The sequence below is a fragment of the Eubalaena glacialis genome, chromosome 6 (assembly GCF_028564815.1).
Source record: "Eubalaena glacialis isolate mEubGla1 chromosome 6, mEubGla1.1.hap2.+ XY, whole genome shotgun sequence".
Classification (NCBI taxonomy): Eukaryota; Metazoa; Chordata; class Mammalia; order Artiodactyla; family Balaenidae; genus Eubalaena; species Eubalaena glacialis.
The window spans coordinates 146,147,266-146,166,725 of NC_083721.1; the positions used below are offsets into that span (position 1 = coordinate 146,147,266).

General features: G+C 42.0%; 1 protein-coding gene across 1 annotated transcript in view; it reads right to left on the minus strand.

Moving 5' to 3' along the window:
* Window positions 1-1,070: 1,070 nt before the first annotated feature.
* Window positions 1,071-19,460, minus strand: part of EFHB (EF-hand domain family member B) — a 48,368-nt gene continuing 29,978 nt past the window's right edge. The window contains 5 exon segments of the mRNA XM_061193704.1: window positions 1,071-1,244; window positions 4,274-4,455; window positions 7,116-7,328; window positions 10,303-10,510; window positions 16,892-17,046. Coding sequence (XP_061049687.1) covers window positions 1,071-1,244; window positions 4,274-4,455; window positions 7,116-7,328; window positions 10,303-10,510; window positions 16,892-17,046 — 932 coding nt within the window.

Genomic DNA, 19,460 nt, shown 5'->3' on the forward strand with positions numbered 1-19,460 from the left:
AAGTTAAAAATTTTCACATAAATTACCTATAAAATAAATGGATTATACAAATTTTTCCTAGGGATTGGGTAAAGCAATCTTTTGAACCTTAGTTCTTTTTTTTTTTTTTTTAAGTAACAGTAGACTACAGAATAACCACAACATCTAAGTTAAAGAGTAATTTTTTTAGACTAATAGACAAAAACCAAACAACAAAATGTCAAGGTCTATCACAGAGAAATACTGGTAGAATACATGCTATTGATCATTCAATTCATCAAGTGATATTGCTGAGAAAGCTTCAGTCATGGATTCAACCCACCCTGGGGCTTTCCTGATGCGCAGAAAGAACACGCTGGACCGGGCTCCCACTTCCCCATCACCATCCGGATCTCATCCCGCCCCAGCATCACATTTGTATATCAAAGAGCCGAGGCAGGAGGGAGGGAATGATTCAGCACAATTTGCTACAATAACTCTCTAAAGCTACATCTAACGGTGTGGTCAGCTGTGTCCTCTTCAGATACTCCAAGGACAATATGCTTTTCTGGCCATAAAAAGATGTGAAAAGCCACCAGACATCATGTCGTTGTTGGAACTCAAGTTTTTATTCCCAAAATTCTGCTCCTTGTGATTAAGTCTGTTTTCCCCAGATGCTGACAGAGACTTAAAAGCCCATTAAGCTTCAGTTGTGTCACAGTGACACCTAAAGAGAAAAATAACAAAATGTTGAAGGCAGAATTTTGTGAACCTGGTATCACAAACCAGACTTTGAATATCAAGCCACCCACTCAAACGCATAGCATTCTTAAGCATACTAAACATGACAAACTTCCAGCATCATTCTGAGCTACGCCTTTGGTGAGCTTAAAGGTTAACTCCAAGTGCTTGGCAAATTCTTTGGTGCTTTATAGGAAACAAGAAAATAAAGTTTAAAGTCCAAGATCTAATTTATTAGCAACGCATGCAGGCATATAAGCCCTACCACAGTGATTGCTGAATTATAATATCTAAAACCAGAATGGACTGAATATTTTAGATGAACACGGATTTAACAATTCTTTGGTGTAAATGAATGAACTCCACAAAGATCACACGGCTGTTTTGCACTTGGTCCAGTCTGCGTGTTGTAACTCATTCAGAACATTTCTGATATTCTCAACACAAACTTCTCCCCTGTGATGTCTTTTTGATGCAAGATTCCATACATTTTCAAATTCATCCTCCGAAAGCTTGACACCAATGTTACATAATATCTCTGCAATCTAGGGGAAAAAAAAAAACTTTGAAAGTCAGGCTAATATTTATGTGTTTTTCAGTTTGTATTTTTAAAAATATCTTTATAATATCTAAGACTATGGACATTTATCCCCAAAAAAGATGTGTGGATGTGTGTGTGTGGTGGGGGAGGAGGGCTTATTACGTATAATAAGCCAATATTAAAATTCCAGTACTTTCAGCTCAGGAATCATTTTGCTAATATGAATGAATATGAGCATGTTCAACTCTACTAGCCAGTATACAAAATTACTTTCAACTCTAAGTGTTTCTGTTTCTTTTAAAGGGAGGTGGCCAAATTCAAGCAGAAAGGGTAAAAGAGTTAAAGATAGAAGACTTGCTGGATTTGATTTCTATCCCAGTCACCTCTTATGTATGTTATCTAAACCCCTTGCATATTAGTTTCTCTTCTTTAAAATAAGAATATTTATGGGACTTCCCTGGCGGTCCAGGGCGCTTCCACTGCAGGGGACACACGTTCTATCCCTGGTCGGGGAACTAAGATCCCACGAGCCACGTGGCCAAAAGATAAAGAACATTTATGGAATGTCTCTAACTGGCCTGTTGTAAACTTTAATTATAGCTGGGGGTGTGCAAATGTCAGAGAGATAGTGCATGCGCGAGCAAGTGAGCAGACTAAAATCTGAGCGTATTGAAAACCAGCAAACTTTGGTTATTAATCATCTCTCTGCAGTGATAATTAGTAAAAGAGATAAAGGGAGGGGGGAAACATGCTTTATATGTCCCAGGGAAAATATAAGAAAGGAAAGATAAGAACTGGTAGTGGGAAGAAATATTAGAATGAGTAGAGGGAAGAAAAGATTTGGAAAAAAAAAAAATGAAACTAAATTTAAAAGAGGAAAGACATTTACTATGAAGCATACAGGAGGGAAGCAAAGAGGGAAATGGAAAGAAAGGTTAGACAGTGAATAGGAAAGCCAAAGAAATAGAAGAGCTGCAGAATACCTCTATTAAACTAAATCTTAACAATTAAAAGGTCCCCTAGATATGATGTGCCTTGTGGGAAATTAACAATATAATCGAATACACTTGAAATTCAGGAGAGCAGTGCTGTCAGGGGCAGCAGCTACACAGCAGAAGCGCCTCAAGGCACCCGTGCATAGTTGCTATTTTCCTCCACCCAGTGAAAGGTAAAGAAAGTCCCTGCAGGGACTTCCCTGGCGGTCCAGTGGTTAAGACTCCACGCTTCCACTGTAGGGGTCTTGGGTTCAGTCCCTGGTCAGGAAACTAAGATCCCGCATGCCATGTGGTGCAGCCAAAAAAAAAAAAAGTTCCCTGCAGAGTGAAGCCCTGAGGTGCGTTCTTGGGCATCCCAGCCCTTCTCCGCTGCTTCCTTCCCAACTCTTTGGGAGGCATTCCTACCCTCGTTCAGCTTTCCATCCTCGTGTATTGATTAACTTTTACAGAAACCCATCTATTCTCAAGGTGACGTTATTACTCCAACCAGGTCTCTGGGTTCTTTTTTTTTTTTATTTTTTTAATAGACTTTATTTTTTAGAGCAGTTTTAGGTTTCTAGAAAAATCGAGCAGAAATTATAGAGAGTTCCTGTATGCTCTATCACTTGCCCCCTCTTTTCCACTGTTAGTAACATCTTGCATTAGCGCGGTATATTTGTTACAGTTGATGAGCCAATATTGATACATTATTATTAACCAAAGTCCGTAGTTCATGTGAGGGTTCACTCTCTGTGTTGCATAATCTATGGGTTTTGACAAATGTATAGTAACACGTATCCACCATTATGGTATCATACAAAATAGTTTCACTGCCCTAAAGATCCTCTGTGCTACACCTATTCATCCTTCCCTTTTTCTCTCCAACCCTCTAGCAAGCAACGGTCTTTCTACTTTCTCCATTGTTTTGCCTTTTCTAGAATGTCATTTAGTTGGAATACTATATGTGCAGGCCTCTGGGTTCTTACTTCCTACCTAGAATTGTGAGATAAAGGATGACTTCCTAGTTAAAAGAATTTTAGGCATCAGGAAACAAGCAGGAGATTTTTGTTTCTTTTGGTGGCCCTGAAGCCCTATTTCATAGGCCCTTTAGAGTGACTGAGGGACGAGAAAATACAGTCTGTGAATGTCTCTTCTCTGACCCTCTGTGGTGGATCCTGGGTTCCTTCTTTGGGACCAGCCAGTAGGCACCTTCCTCTGAGTTTCTCCCCTCCTCTCCCCCATCTCAGTGGGAATGAATCATTGGAATGAATCTGTTACTAAGTTTGCAAGTTTGCAAGCCATCAACCCTGCATGTGAAGTCCCAGAAAGCATCACACGTCTGTTCACATCATTTCTAGCTCTGGATTTGAAAGTTCGAAGAAGCAATTGCTCCCTTGATCACAGCCTGCTTTCCACAATGGCAGATCTAGACAGGCTGCTCTGACCAAGACCTGCCATTACTCCTTGGCCCTCAGAACCCCAATGGCTATTCTGGCCTAGCCAGTTGCACCTGCTTTATAACCAACCTAGGAAGAAAATCACCTGGGGCATGAAGACCATGTTTACCGAGTGAAAAAACAAGATACATGGGCTGACACGTGGCAACAGGACAGAACATTTTAAATCAGTGCTTGTTGCAGATAATCTGAGATAGCAGCTCATAAGGATGGCAGAGTGGCCCTCCTCACACTTATTCTTTGGTTTCGGAGACCCACGACCACAAGGGTACTTACACAAGGAAGGGATTGAGCCTCTTTGCTTTTACTCAACAAAGAATAGTGTTGAATATCTTGGGAAAACAGTTTTCTTTTTATACATAGGTCATAGTGAATATATGATGTGAGTGTAATGCTTCTTATTAGAGTAAATTCTACTTCAAGAATTGTACCAAATATCACAACCAAATTGAACATTATCCTCAAGAATCCTAATTCGGGGTGGGGGGGGGGGCGGGGTGCTCCTGATGACTTTTGTAATATAAACGCTCAAGCAAATAAACATTTCCACCTTTGTGTGTAGTTGGCCTTTCTTTCAACCCTTTTGAAATCACATGTTGTACCTCTTTTTTGGATCTGGTCTTGAAGAAGTCTCTTTCAAACAATCCTTTCTGGCCAAAGATGGTAGGATGCAGCAATGAATAGGCATTTCCCTCTTCACCATAATTAGTTCTGTCACTGATGCGGCGAATTTGGGGGGCGGGAATATCGGACCGAATGGTTGGAACACCGTAGATGGGATAACCTAGGACATGGATGGGGGAGGAAAACAGACATTCTAAATACAGCCGCCACCAACCATGTGGCTACTGAGCACTGGAAATGTGGCTAGTCCAAACTGAGCTGTGCTCTGAGTGTAAAATACACAATTTCAAAGATGTAGAACCCAAAAAAAGAATGTGAGACATTTAATTAATCATTTTATATTGATTCCTTGTTGAGATGATAGTACTTTGGAGATACATATTGTATATAATATATATATATATATATATACTATTAAAAATTTTTTTTTCTTTTGGCTGTGCCACGCAGCATTCAGGAACTTAGTTCCCTGACCAGGGATTGAACCTGGGCCTCGGCAGTGAAAGCACCAAGCCCTAACCACTGGACTGCCAGGGAATTCCCAACATACTATTAAAGTTAATTTCACCTGTTTCTTCTTCTTAATGTGGTTACTAAAATTTTTTAAAAACATATGACACCAGGACTTCCCTGGTGGCGCAGTGGTTAAGAATCCACCTGCCGGGAATGTAAATTGATACAGCCACTATGGAGAACAGTATGGAGGTTCCTTAAAAAACTAAAAATAGAACTACCATACAACCCAGCAATCCCACTACTGGGCATATACCCTGAGGAAAGCATAATTCAGAAAGAGTCATGTACCAAAATATTCATTGCAGCTCTGTTTACAATAGCCAGGACATGGAAGCAACCTAGGTGTCCATCATCGGATGAATGGATAAAGAAGATGTGGCACATATATACAATGGAATATTACTCAGCCATAAAAAGAAATGAAATGGAGGTATTTGTAATGAGGTGGATGGAGTTAGAGTCTGTCATACAGAGTGAAGTAAGTCAGAAAGAGAAAAAGAAATACAGTATGCTAACACATATATATGGAATCTAAGGAAAAAAAAAAAAAAGGTCATGAAGAACCTAGTGGCAAGACGGGAATAAAGACACAGACCTACTAGAGAATGGACTTGAGGATATGGGGAGGGGGAGGGGTGAGATGTGACAGGGTGAGAGAGTGTCATGGACATATATACACTACCAAATGTAAAATAGATAGCTAGTGGGAAGCAGCCGCATAGCACAGGGAGATCAGCTCGGTGATTTGTGACCACCTAGAGGGGTGGGACAGGGAGGGTGGGAGGGAGGGAGATGCAAGAGGGAAGAGATATGGGAACATATGTATATGTATAACTGATTCACTTTGTTATAAAGCAGAAACTAACACACCATTGTAAAGCAATTATACTTCAATAAAGATGTTTAAAAACAAACAAACAAACAAACAAACAAAAGAATCCACCTGCCAATGCAGGAGACACAGGTTCGAGCCCTGGTCCGGGAAGATCCCACATGCCGTGGAGCAGCTAAGCCCGTGTGCCACAACTACTGAGCCTGCGCTCCAGAGCCCGCGAGGCACAACTACTGAAGCCCGCGCACCTAGAGCCCATGCTCTGCAACAAGAGAAGCCACCTCACTGAGAAGCCCACGCACTGCAATGAAGAGTAGCCCCCGCTCGCAGCAACTAGAGAAGGCCTGCACGCAGCAAGCAAGCCCCAACGCAGCCAAAAATAAATAATAAATTAAAAAAAAAAAACATACAACACCAATTGTATTTCTATTGGGCAACACTATTCCAAAGCAAGTAGCAAGCTCTCGTCACAACAGAATGTAAAGCATGTCTATGAAATCCAGTTAAGAAAAATATGTAAATCCTTAATCATGGCCTTAGTCCAAAAAAGGGATCTTGACCAATATAAAAGAGTCTTTCTAAATTCATCATGCTTGATATTGAGATCTGGGCAGTTATGGGTTGAACTGTATCTTCCCCAGACTTTTATGTTAAAGTCCTAACCCTTAGTACCTCAGGAGGTGACCTTATTTGGAAAGAGGGTCATTGCAGGAATAATTAATTAAGATGAGGTTATACGGGAGAAGGGTGGACCCTTAGTCCAATATGACTGGAGTCCTTATAAAAAGGGGACATTGGGACACAGATGCTCACACAGGAGAACATCAGATGAAGATGAAGGCAGAGATCAGGCTGGTGCAGCAGAAGCTGAGTAGCACCAAAGACTGCCGGCAAACCCCCAGAATCCAGGATAGGGCCTGGAGCAGATTCTCCCTCACCGCGCTCAGAAGGAAGCCACCCTGCCAACACCTTGATCTCGGACTTCCAGCCATCATGAGATGATCAATTTCTGCTGTTTAGGCATTCAGTTTGTGGTATTTGTTATGACAGCCCTAGCAGACTAACAGACGGGGAATAAAGACGTAAGGAACTGTTCTGTAAGAGTTCTTCAAATATTTGAAGGCAAATCTGTTTGTAGCTAAGAATCACGTGGTTCAAAAGTCTCCTAGCACTTGGTGAAGTCTGAATTCCGACGAGGTCTAACATTCCAGGTTCTGAGCTATGATGGTTTCAGTTTCATTAATACAGAGAGAATCATTTTAGTTGGGTCACCATGAACACTAGTTCAATTCAGCCTACATTTATTGAGCCCTCCTGGGTGCTTAGAATACAGAACTGAATGAAAGGTCCTGGGCTTTGAGAAAGTTAGAGTCTAATAGAGGCTGGGGGACAATGCAAGGACAGACAAAGGACACTCCCCTTCTGTGTTTGTTGATCCTTTTAACACTCAGCAAATAATGTGACATACTCACAAGTAGAAGGAACAGCGCCTACAACTGCACTGATCTCCGAAGAAGTTGTCTTGTAGTGATTAGAAACTTTATCGCTTGGCCTCAGAAGTGTCCGCAGAGTCTTTTCTGAGCTCCCTGGCTCTTTCAAGACAATATCTTCAGGCTTTATCAGGAGAGCTGGTTCAGATTCTTCTACATTAGCCTCAGCAGGGTTTGCACAATCTGGTTTTCCACCTTCAAGCAAAGACGGAAAGGGGGGGAAAAAAGTACAGGACAAAGTTACTACCTGGTGCTCAACTTGTAACACGATGAGTTTTCCCATTTAGTCTCTTCTTGCTGGTGGAAACGGAGGCTGAGCTGGTGTAGACACTCCGCTGACACCAGTAGCCACTGTGGAATCACAAGTTCAGTCCAAGGTCACACACCAGGAAATCTGAACAAGGTCTAATGTTTCTGCTCACCACTTCGCTCATTTTATGCTAGAATAAAGCTTTTAAATCTGAAACACCAAATGAAAACAGAGAATTTTTTTTTCTTTCCTCTTTTTTAAAATTAGAGCCTATTTTCATATTTGACTTGAACTACAGGATTACCAGAGTTGTTCCTAAGACTGTGCCCTGGGGAGGGACAGGAGAAGAAATATTTGGAGCTGTAAATTCCACACATACCTGATCGCGGTAGGGAGGGAGCCCCCATGCACTGTGACATTTGGAGAGGCGACGAGAGCTCGCTGTGAGCGCAGGAATCGATTCTATAAATAACTCCCTTCCAATCAGTGTATAAGAGAAAACCCTGAGGTACAACTACGATTGTAAGATTCTGTTCTCTTTTGCAGATTTGCTTTGCTGAGTCAGTTCTGAAGTTGAGGAGGAAATTCCTGACACAGCTTTTTCACGGAGCTGCTAAGTACACAGCTAGCACTAGGCGGCGCTGTGGTCTCTCGAGCGCTGGAGGAACTCAAGGTGCTGGGGAAGGCCCAGCCCCGGTTACACAGGCGAAGGGTGCCCCAGTGCCAGCTCAGCGTGGCAAACCAGAAAAGACAGGCCCATCTAAAGTCTGCACCCCCCGACTCAGCCGCTGCCAATCGCTGCCGTGAAAGCGTCGGGCCCAGTGTTCCAGACCCTCTAATCCCCTCCCTGCACCCACTCTCCGCAAAAGTCAGAAATCTGGACCAAGTATGAAAGATAGTTTCTCAGAAAACTGCTCGAAAGCCCCTGCCTGAAAGGACGCACCCCCTTTTCTCCAGCCGTCAACAGTAAGATGGAACTTGATATAAGAAAATTCCTGGCAATACATTCCCGAGTCCCTTCTGACTGACCCACCAGCCACTGTCTTAGAAGAAGAGGAAAACCTCAAGAACTCCATTGAAAATGGCTGCTCAAGTCAGGACCCCCCAACCAGGAACAATTAGAAGAACCACCTGGTTTGAAAGCAGGCTTTTGTTTCCCCCACTGCTTCATGAGTTGTACCAAGAAGGAAAGTACTCTGTCACCCTCTATTTATTTCTGAGAGAACTAGGGTAGACTTGTTTTCTATAAAAAGCTTCATTACGTAGAGAAGATTCTCCTGCTCTCCTAGTGGACAGCAGAGAAAAGCCATCCCAGAAACTGGTAAGGGCTCCCGTGATCGATAAAGCCCCAAGTGTGGTACTGGCTTTGCAGGAATAAAAGTGAAAACAGGAGTATCTTCACGTTTTAGAGGAGAGATATTCCAAGAGGAGATAAAAATGTAGACAATCTTTCAAAAGTTAATCGTCTGTAAGAATCAAGACTTGAAAATTAAAGCAAACGAGGTATCATTATATAACAACTAAATCACAAGAAAGTTTGAAATAACACTCAATGGTAGCAAGATTGGAGTAAAACCTTCTCACCACCGTGACTGATAAAATTGCAAATTGGTACAATCATTTAAAAAAGCCTAATGAAAGAGAGAGTTACTTCTGGGACAAAAATAACATTCATAAGAAATGAGATATAATTAGAAACAGAAAGCTTTCTGAGAGATGATAATCATTATAGCGTCACCCATATTACTTTTAAAATATCTGGAAATAACCTAAGTTTTAAAAAGTGAGGAAATGATTTAGTAATTCATAATACCTCAGCTTAAGGGAACTGAGAATGAAGTTTACAAAAACCATAAAAGTATCTCTTCATTCCATAGAAATTTGAGAACTAAGTTTTTTTTTTAGCCAAATAAAAATGGTACAGTCACCGTGATTTTAGCTATTTTAAAATATTTCCATACACGGACTTCCCTGGTGGCACAGTGGTTAAGAATCCGCCTGCCAATTCAGGGGACACAGGTTCGAGCCCTGGTCTGGGAAGATCCCACATGCCACGGAGCAACTAAGCTCATGTGCCACAACTACTGAGCCTGTGCTCTAGAGCCCACAAGCCACAACTACTGAGCCCGCGTGACACAACTACTGAAGCCTGTGCGCCTAGAGTCCATGCTCCACAACAAGAGAAGCCACCGCAATAAGAAGCCTGTGCACCGCTACGAAGAGTAGTCCTTGCTCACCGCAAGTAGAGAAAGCCCGCATGCAGCAACAAAGACCCAACACAGCCAAAAATAAAATTAATTAATTAATTAATTTTAACAACAAAGAACAAGCTTATAAAAAAAAATTTCCATACGCACACACACATATGTATATATGTATATCTATATATGGTTAGTGATGCAGGAAGATAATATGTAAACATGAAGATATTTGAATAAAAGTAAAGATTATGTTTTTCCTTTTCTTAAAAAATTTAACAGATCAAATTCTATTTTACAATTGACTTTTCCTGAGGGAGGGGAGCTAATTTCTCTAAGAAAATGGTTTTCAAACAGCTTTCTGAGGAACTCTCTTTCATATTTTGGGCTTCTGTGTAAATTGTTTTGCTTGTAATTGTTTTCTTTTGAATGAGTAATACACGGTTCCAAACTTAAAAGATACAAAAACATAGATTGAAAAGTGAGTCTCGCTGCCACTTTGACCCTCAGCAACCAGTGTCCCCTCCCCGGAAATAATAAATGTTATCAAATTCTTTCCTAACCTTCCACAGATATTCTATGCATAAAAACGAAAACAAATATATGTATATGTGCATATCTTTAAATATATAATATTAAAGTTGACAAGAGTCAAACTCCTAAGAAAAAGAAAATACTAAAGTCCATTTAAGAATTTAGCAAGCCTTCAGAAATTAAATACCTTTAATAATGACCCTCTCTTCATACTCTTTAAGGGGGGTTTTATCTTTCCAGTTAAGAAAATTTGCAAATTCAAGGTAGTTAATCAGCCCGTCGTTATCCACATCACAGTATTCAAATAGCTGGTCCAGGAGCTTCTCATCTATGTGCACACTGGCCTGGTCACATGCTTCCCGAAGCTCAGCTTTATCTATGGCCCCATCTCCCTTCTGTTAGACACGAAGCAAAAAAAGATGACGTGAGCATTGTCTTCAAGAGTAGAGTGGGCAACATCTGTTATTTCCTTTAAGAAAAAAAGAAAGAGCTCTATCACATAAATTCAAAGAATCGGTCCTATTTTTCACGTAAGGAGAGACAGATATTAAGCGAGATTGGTCTCCATCGTGTCCATCTGATATGTGCGCGGTAATTTCAACCCTGGTTGGAGTGGAGTGTGGCTCACAGCCTTTGTTCATTTTAATATCTTTCTCATTAAATCATGTTGTTTACACTCGGGTTGAGCAGGCCTAAGCATGATTCATGCTTGACATTTCATTTGACCAATGTTGTGTACTTTTGACAGCTTTCTGCAATTTTCAATGCTTTCAAAGTTGGTGTTCCAACTAGGCAGTCAGGGACTTCCCTGGTGGTCCAGTGGTTAGGACTCCACACTTTCACTCACGAGGGCCTGGGTTCAATCCCTGGTCGGGGAACTAAGATCCCACATGCTGCGCGGTGTGGGGGAAAAAAATTTAAAAGTCAACTGGGCAGTGATTATCCTACACTCCATTGCCTGGTAAAAAGAAGAAATTAGGGAAGTGGCTGCAGGCCAAGCACAGAGAGTGGATTCAAAGGCAGCTGTCCCTGGATATTAACGCTCACGTGGACAAGAGGATTCACTCAGATTCATCCTGGAAGCGGGAGGAGGGGAAGTTTCCACCCCTTTCAGACAACAGTTAAAGACAGAAGCACCTACGCTGAGCATGAAAGGAGGGAAATTTAGAAAGGCTCTGGGCAGAACCCGGCTGATTCACTTGCGGGGTGAGGGGCCGGAGCACATAATGCTTGTTAAGGAAGAATGGCCAGAGCTGGGCGTCTTACCACTCAGCCCTACTGCAGCCCGTCAAGCCAAACTTAGATCCATCCGAGATGACAGGGAAAGGTCCCAGTGTTTTCAAAGTGGGTACCAGCGGCTATAAGGGAGCTTTGGCCCTCTCAGAGATATTTCCCCGAGATAGTTAAACTCCCAAGGGAAAACATAAATGACTCACTAACAATCAGCTCCTAGGCCCAGGGTTGGATTCACATCGCTGGTGAAGGCAATCCCCTTGAGAACAAGAAACTGACCCAGTGAATTCTAGATAAATTCCTGCAGCCAGACCCATAGACCTGGAGAATGTTCCTAACCCTCATGTTGAAACAGAATGAGAATTTAAAATATATTATATGGGCAGGGAGCTGCAATGCCCTGGATTAAAGTAGACTGCTTTATGAAAGTCTCTGCTGCCAGCCCAAGTCAACCAAAACTACGAGCCCCACAGCCCTAACTGAAAAGCAAAGGGGGGGTGGTGGGCTGTTGAATCGAGGGTCCCCAAATCTGAAAAAGATGGTGGCGATAATGAAAGAAAATGCTTCTTATTCACTGGGTACAGAGCCACTCCTGCCTCTGCAGCCTTGACGTTTCCCTCCCCCCATACCCCAACCTCAGCTGTTCTAAGGAGGACTAAGTATGGGACAAGATATCCTTGTCCCCAAGGGGGATCACAGGCCACAAGTATCTGTCCCAGTATGTTGTGGAACTTCAGAGGGGTGGAGACTGAAACTAGTATGGCTTCATTGGCTATGGGTGCCAAAGTCGTCACCCTACTGAGTGTGCAGCAAGAAGAGATGTCAGGAATCAGCTGGTGGGGTTTGGGCAGGGTTTGTTCAAAGTGGAGAAGGAAAGTTAACAATATATTATTTCTGTGGCTTCCACTGCTGGATGTGTCAATTGGTATTGATGCTTTCCATACCTGTCTTATGAATGTTCAGGCACTTATGATCAAGAGAAGCCACATGGAGAGAATGCTAGTACCTTTGGGGCCCCTCAACCCTCATAACCCCTTTGAGCTGCAAGTCTCTATGAATAACGATTTCACCACGTAGAGCCACTGGGCCTGGTTCACTAACCTGAAACCCAATGGTCTTCACTGGTCTGCTGTGGCTTTCAACCTCAGTGAGAGCTAAGGACCAAAAAAGGGCATAGTCACTCTACTCAGTGGGCAGAACTCAAGTTTATTCTCACAGCTCTGGCCAATACTGCCATTGATGAATCTGTTATATTTTTACTGACTCTTGGACAGTTGCCAATGGCCTGCCTGCTTGGTTGCCACTTGGAAAACTACAGACTGGGGACTTCCCTGGTAGTCCAGTGGTTAGGACTCCATGCTTCCAATGCAGGGGGCATGGGTTCGATCCCTGGTTGGGGAACTAAGACCCCACATGCCACCCGGCATGGCCAAAAGTATAGAAAATTAAAATTTTTTAAATTTAAAAAATTTAAAAAAAGAACACTACAGATTGGGAGATTAAAAACACCTCTTTTTTTTTTTTAAAGGTTTGCATTTTTTTTTAATTTATTTTATTTTATGGTTGTGTTGGGTCTTCGTTTCTGTGCGAGGGCTTTCTCTAGTTGCGGCAAGCGGGGGCCACTCTTCATCACGGTGCGCGGGCCTCTCACTATCGTGGCCTCTCTTGTTGCGGAGCACAGGCTCCAGATGCGCAGGCTCAGTAATTATGGCTCACGGGCCCAGCTGCTCTGCGGCATGTGGGATCTTCCCAGACCAGGGCTCGAACCCGTGTCCCCTGCAATGGCAGGCAGACTCTCAACCACTGCACCACCAGGGAAGCCCCAAAGACACCTCTTTTTGAGACAGATAACTATGGATCAACAGAGGAATGGATAAAGAAGATGTGGTACATATATACAATGGAATAAAAACGAACAAAATAATGCCATTTGCAGCAACATGGATGGACCTAGAGATTGTCATACTGAGTGACATAAATCAGACACAGAAAGACAAATATCATATGATATCGCTTATATGTGGATCTAAAAAAGAAGGGGGTACAAATGAACTTATTTACAAAACAGAAATAGCATCACGAATGTAGAAAACAAACTTATGGTTACCAGGGAATGGGGGGGAAGGATAAATTGGGAGATTGGGATTGACATATACACACTACTATATATAAAATAGATAACTAATAAGAACCTGCTGTATAGCACAGGGAACTCTACTCAATACTCTGTAATGACCTACATGGGAAAAGAATCTAAAACAAAAAGTGTGGATATATGTATATGTATAACTGACTCACTTTGCTGTACACCTGAAACTAACATATTATAAATCAACTGTACTCCAATAAAAAAAAAAAAGAAAAAAGAGAACTATGGAAACAAATCACAGCTGCTGAGTGAACCATCCAGGTAATTCATATAGATGCCCAGGATAAGGGTCCATCCTCCAATGTGGATGACAGGAATCAAGCTTTGGACTGAGCCTGCACCACCCAGGTTGCACCATCGCTGCCTGGATCCATCCTTGTAGCAGACATGACAATACATGCACCATTAGACCAGGTGCCAAAAAAGCAGTCGATGTTTCTGAGGCAGAGGCTACCACCACATGCCTAACTTGTGACTCCTGCCACAAGCTGACCCATTTGTCTCATGGTGAGGGAGGACACATCACACACAAGGCATTGCCCCATGCTCCTGGCATACTGACTATATGAACCTTTGTCCCCACTCAGAGCTATTGATGGTGCATCTCTCTGTTGACACATTTTCAAGTTATAGAATTGCTATTTCAGTCCAATGAGCCAGCTCCAGACACAAAAGTATGGCCCATGCAATTCATCTGAGTCACGTGCTTTGCTTTCTGGACCACTTTCAGTCTGACAGTGGCGTGACTTATAACACAAAGGCTACTCAACAATGAGCTGTTAGTCAAGGTATTCAATGAACCTTTTCTGCTCCCAACCATCCACAGCAGTCTGGTATTACTGAGTTTTGGAACAGCCTTCTCAAAAACCACCTCCCTTCCTCACCAGCTCCCAGCTCACACGTCTTAGTAAACCAGTTTTGTCAATGAATGCAACTGTCCCCCAAAAGGAATCATCCCATCTCAGCTACTTCCTGGATAATAAGCAGAATAAAAGGAGTTGGAATTATAGATACCTATTTTGAAAATCTGAGACTCTGCTGTGACCATTCTTGGACGTGATGAGTCTTTATTTTTCCCCCTGCTTTAGATTTTAAGTTCCCTGAGTTAAAAGCCTGCACGTGATCTGGGATAATGTTTGATGTGCTGGGAGTGTTCAACAAATAACAGAATTAATCCTCTAAGCCAAGAAGAGTCATTTAGGAAATCACAGTTTATTTCTTCTGTTTTGTTTTGCTTTTCAATTAAATTAAATCTGGGCATTCAACAGTATAAGATTCAAATCATCAAAAACAATCCTACAGCTGTACTAGGAAGACCCACATCTTATTACCCACTCAGAAAAAAAAAAAGCTCCTCAAGGACACTGAACACTACATTGTACATATTAAAAGTTAACTATTTAAAAGGTATATCAGCATTAACTAATTCTCAGTAATTTCCTCCTGCTTAATTTAATTTTATCATAAGGAACATGCCTGGTGGTTCACTGAGATCATCAACAGCTATTAAGATGATCGTCTTGACTATGATTACATTTAACATGAGGAATTTTTAGAAAGAGGAGCACTATACAGCCCGCTCGTTTTCCTTATTCACTTTACTACCATGTAAATTTCCCCAATATCATCTTTGTAGATACTTGGAGTTGAGTAAAGTTTAAAATATACTTGTTTTTGCTTACGTAATTTAATTCTGAAGAATAATTTTTAAATTACCTGTAAATAGCCATCGGTCTCTACTAAAAACCAGAGAAACAGTTGAATACTTACATTTTCTTTAAACACAACTTTGTGAGAAATGTCGTTGATGACTGATTGGTGTTTGTCCCGACATAATTAGTACAAACTTAACTGAGATATTTAACCCACTTTTTATTCACCAGTACATCACAGGCACACAGGCCCCTAATCTAAAATCAAATAAAACGAATGGGCTTAAAATGAATTAGCCAATGAGCGATCAAGATTTTTTTATAAGATAAAAATTGTGAGGTGTCACTTTTCTAAAACCGCACTCAACGTCGGAATGGAGATAAGAATATTATCTTTTCCTTTCAAGATAAACTAAAATTATTCTGCTCTTTCTTTTCTTCTCCTATTAAGATTATGATGCACTACATCATCACGGGTTTATTTATGAGCTTTTATTTGTTTATGTTAGACTCATTCTAAAACGGTTTGAGGCTGCCTAGAAAAAGAAGTACAATGAGAGCCAAAAAAAGTGAGGAAATCAGGGCAAAGAGAAAATAAAGTTGGACTAAAATAAGATGAAACCTGAAATAAAAAGAGTGCACAAAATGTATGCTATAAGATCACGTTCACAAACTAGATGTGTTTGTGTTGGCTCTAAGCTTCCTGGCAGCCAAGTCAAAAAGGTATGCACTATTGGTCCAAAGTCATGCTGTACATGAAGTAAAAACAAACCAGATACTTAGACAAAGCACAGTTATGTGCTTTAGAAAGACTGGGTTTCCTTATAAAGAGGATGCATGTGACAAAAATAAACAACAGCCGCATGGGCGTACTAATAAAAAATGTGCCACGTTTCACAAATTGTTTGTGTAGTAGCGCTCCTTAGTGCAAGCCTAAGGCACTGTGCAGCTTGGTAAATCCTGTGATAGCCTAAAATGATGTCAGGTAATTATGCAGCCCCGGGTCGATCTGACTTGATCAAAGAATAAAATTTAGAGTAGCTTGAAAATTGAGTGATCTTGCTCTCAAAACTGAAACCACACCTGGTCCCCAGGGGAGAGTGTTCTAAGCTTGACTTGGACCAGACTGACAGTACCGTGTGTACAGATTCAGAGGGAGGCAGAGACTGTCCATCCCCCAGGCTCCCAGCACACTCCAGTTTAATGATGTGCAGCAGTGGTTCTCAAACCTGAACCTGCATCAGAATCACTGAAAAGCTTGTTAAAACACAATTGCTAGACCCCAACCCCAAGCTCCTAATTCAGGAGGTCTGGGGTGGGCCTTAGGATGTGCATCTCTAGCATGTTCCCAAGTGATACTGATGATGGTGAAAGAACCACATTTTGACAACTCAGATCTACTCCAGCAAACTTTTTCTGTCAAGGGCCAAAAAGTAGATATCATAGGTTTTGCAAGCCATTCCGTCTCTGATGCACTACTCTGCATGTGTAGTTGCAAAAGCAGCCGTGGACAATACTTAAAACAAATGGGCATGCATATGATCCAGCAATCTCACTCCTGAGTATACATCCAAAGAAAACTCTAATTCAAAGAGATACATGCACCCCAATTTTTTAAAATATAGGCATGTAAAACTATTTACAAAAACAGGTGGTGGATTGGACTTGATCCTGATCTACACCAGCCTGCTGGGACCTGTAAGCCCATGGGTAGACCAAAAAAGCTTCACTTTACTACTGGCCTTGTCATAGTGTCTGAAGGCTGCCAGCAAAGTGTCAAAGTTTTGGTAGTTAACTTTCTTTAAGTGATGGCGCACTGCTGCAACCAGGGCTCTCTGTCTGTCCTTGCCTCGGAGATATTCTCCCGGAAGTCTTCTGTGGATGAGATCACCAGCTCCTATTGAAGAGAAGGGGAAAAGAAAGTCTTTTATCTGAATTTAAAGTCTGTCACAATTATTCCCACACTAAAAAAGAGAGAGATCTAGCAACTTCTGTGAATGAAAAAGCCTAACTCCAATACTGTCATGCAGCATGACAGAAAATTCTTTTGTATAAAAAAAAAGTACGAAGTGATAAAAATGAATACTTCTGCTTTATGCGACTTCTTTGCTCAATGAAAAAAATCTGAAAAAATGAATTTTATGGGGGAATCATGAGCCCACTCAGCTGTCAAATCCTTTCCTAAGACAGCAAAGTCCTTGCCTGGCACCCTCTTGGCAGACATTTGTCTACAAGGCTGAGGATCTGAAAGCTGGGGCTGATTCCACGTGGGGGTCACTCTGTGTGCCTCGGGGTTGACTAAACGTCTGGGAAACCTTGTAAAACCTGGACACAAGTTCCCTACTCCTTCCTAATGTGAGTTTCCAGTCTGCCTTCAGTCTGCATGCCAAGTCCCCACTTCTGTCCTGCTTCCCCTACACTATGACCAGCACAGGAGACCTCCATCCACAGTCCATTAAGTGCGTCCTGACCCACAACCCCAAGCAATAGCCCCTCCAATCCACCTGCTACCACCGCCAGACCCGGCCCTTGCTTCCACTTTTGTTTCATGACTTAAAGGAACTTTCCTGAATTATGACACAAAGAAAGTACAAATACACTACCTCTAAACCCCATTCCTTGGATGTTAATGGTGACACAGATCAGACCAGAGTTGACCATGTTGCTTCAGATGTGACGGCTTGGTGGATGTCACCAGAAGAAACCTTCTGCCTCTGTTCTTTTTCCCCTGGCCTATACCCCTCCCTTCCTGCTTTCTTGTGACAGGGTCATGCTGGCAGTTGGCTGTGATATCCTGGGTAGGTTAATTTAAATTGCAACATTGATGGATGCAACTACAGAGGATCATACTAAGTGAAGTAAGTCAGAAGGAGAAAGACAAAGCCCATAGGATATCACTTATATGTGGAATTTAAAATATGACACAAATGAACCTATCTATGAAACAGAATCACAAACATAGAGAACAGACTGGTGGTTGCCGAGGGGGGAAGGGGTTGGGGGAGGGAAGGATTGGGAGTTTGGGGTTAGCAGATGCAAACTATTATATGTAGAATGGATAAACAACAAAGTCCTACTATATAGCACAGGGCAGTATATTCAACAGCCCATGATAAACCATAAAGGAGAAGAATTTTTTAAAATGTATATGTATATGTATGTATAACTTTGCTGTACAGCAGAAATTAACACAACATTGTAAATCAACTATACTTCAATTTTTAAAAATTGAAAAAAAATAAATTGCAACATTGGTTGCAGGTCAAGGCAACTAATATTCACACCTACTTTGTACAAGGCCCTATATTATTAGGCTCTGTCAAGGGTCTCTTTTAATAGGTACTCATATCACCTCTAAGTTTATTATAAAATCAGGAGTTAATCCTGCATATTCTGATAAAAGCCTTCTTTCTAAGGGTAGACCCTAAGTATGGGTGAAAAGCCCACAACCAGTGCTGGTTCCAGCAACCAGGCAAGTGCCTCAGAACAAGATCATCTGAAATGGGGTCAGCTACTATCAGACCATCCTAACATAGGCAAAACCCAGGTAAGGCTCTGCGAGAGGAAATCAAAGTAGTTAGGGGTGATTTTTGACAAATAAGTGTGACTTCCTTTTCTCTTCCACATTCCTTCCCCTGATGTCAACCCTCTGGGGGGCTGCTCTGTATAAGGACCTCCCCCCACCCCAACTCTTCCAAAAGATGGCTCTTGGTTGAGTTTTTTTTTATCTTGAGAGGCCTTCCCTCTCCATTAACATCCAAAAATAACCATTTGAATGGTGGTATCTCCAACTCTACCTGGTTTTCCCACCACAACCCTACCAGGTATGACTGCCTAGTGGATGAGAGGTACGCTGATACCCTCTTCGGGCCTGGCCCTGAGAGAATATTTATGAAGCTCATGAAAAATCACTGACAACTACTCAAGAGCCACCTCTAAAGAGCTGAAATCAGGAGTACAAGCTGTGGCCCTAAGAGAGAGAACCATGACCTCGCTACCACACCAGGGACATCAGAAAAGCCACGCCTGCTCCTCAGTTACACCCTGCCTGCAACCAATTCCCATGATGCACAACTGCCCATGATTCTCCTCCACATCGCCTCTGCCCTGGTGCATTCTGGGAGCTGGACACAGCCCTTGCACTCTTCCTGGAAACATCGTAACATAACCAACAACCCCAGGCCTGAGGGATGAGGCATTCTTTGTGCAGTTGCCTTTCTTTCCCTAAGTAAGGGTAAGGGAGCAATCCAGGCCCAGTAAAGAAACCAATATGTTCTCGGAAGCAGGCAGACCCTGAAGCTTTCCACGGAA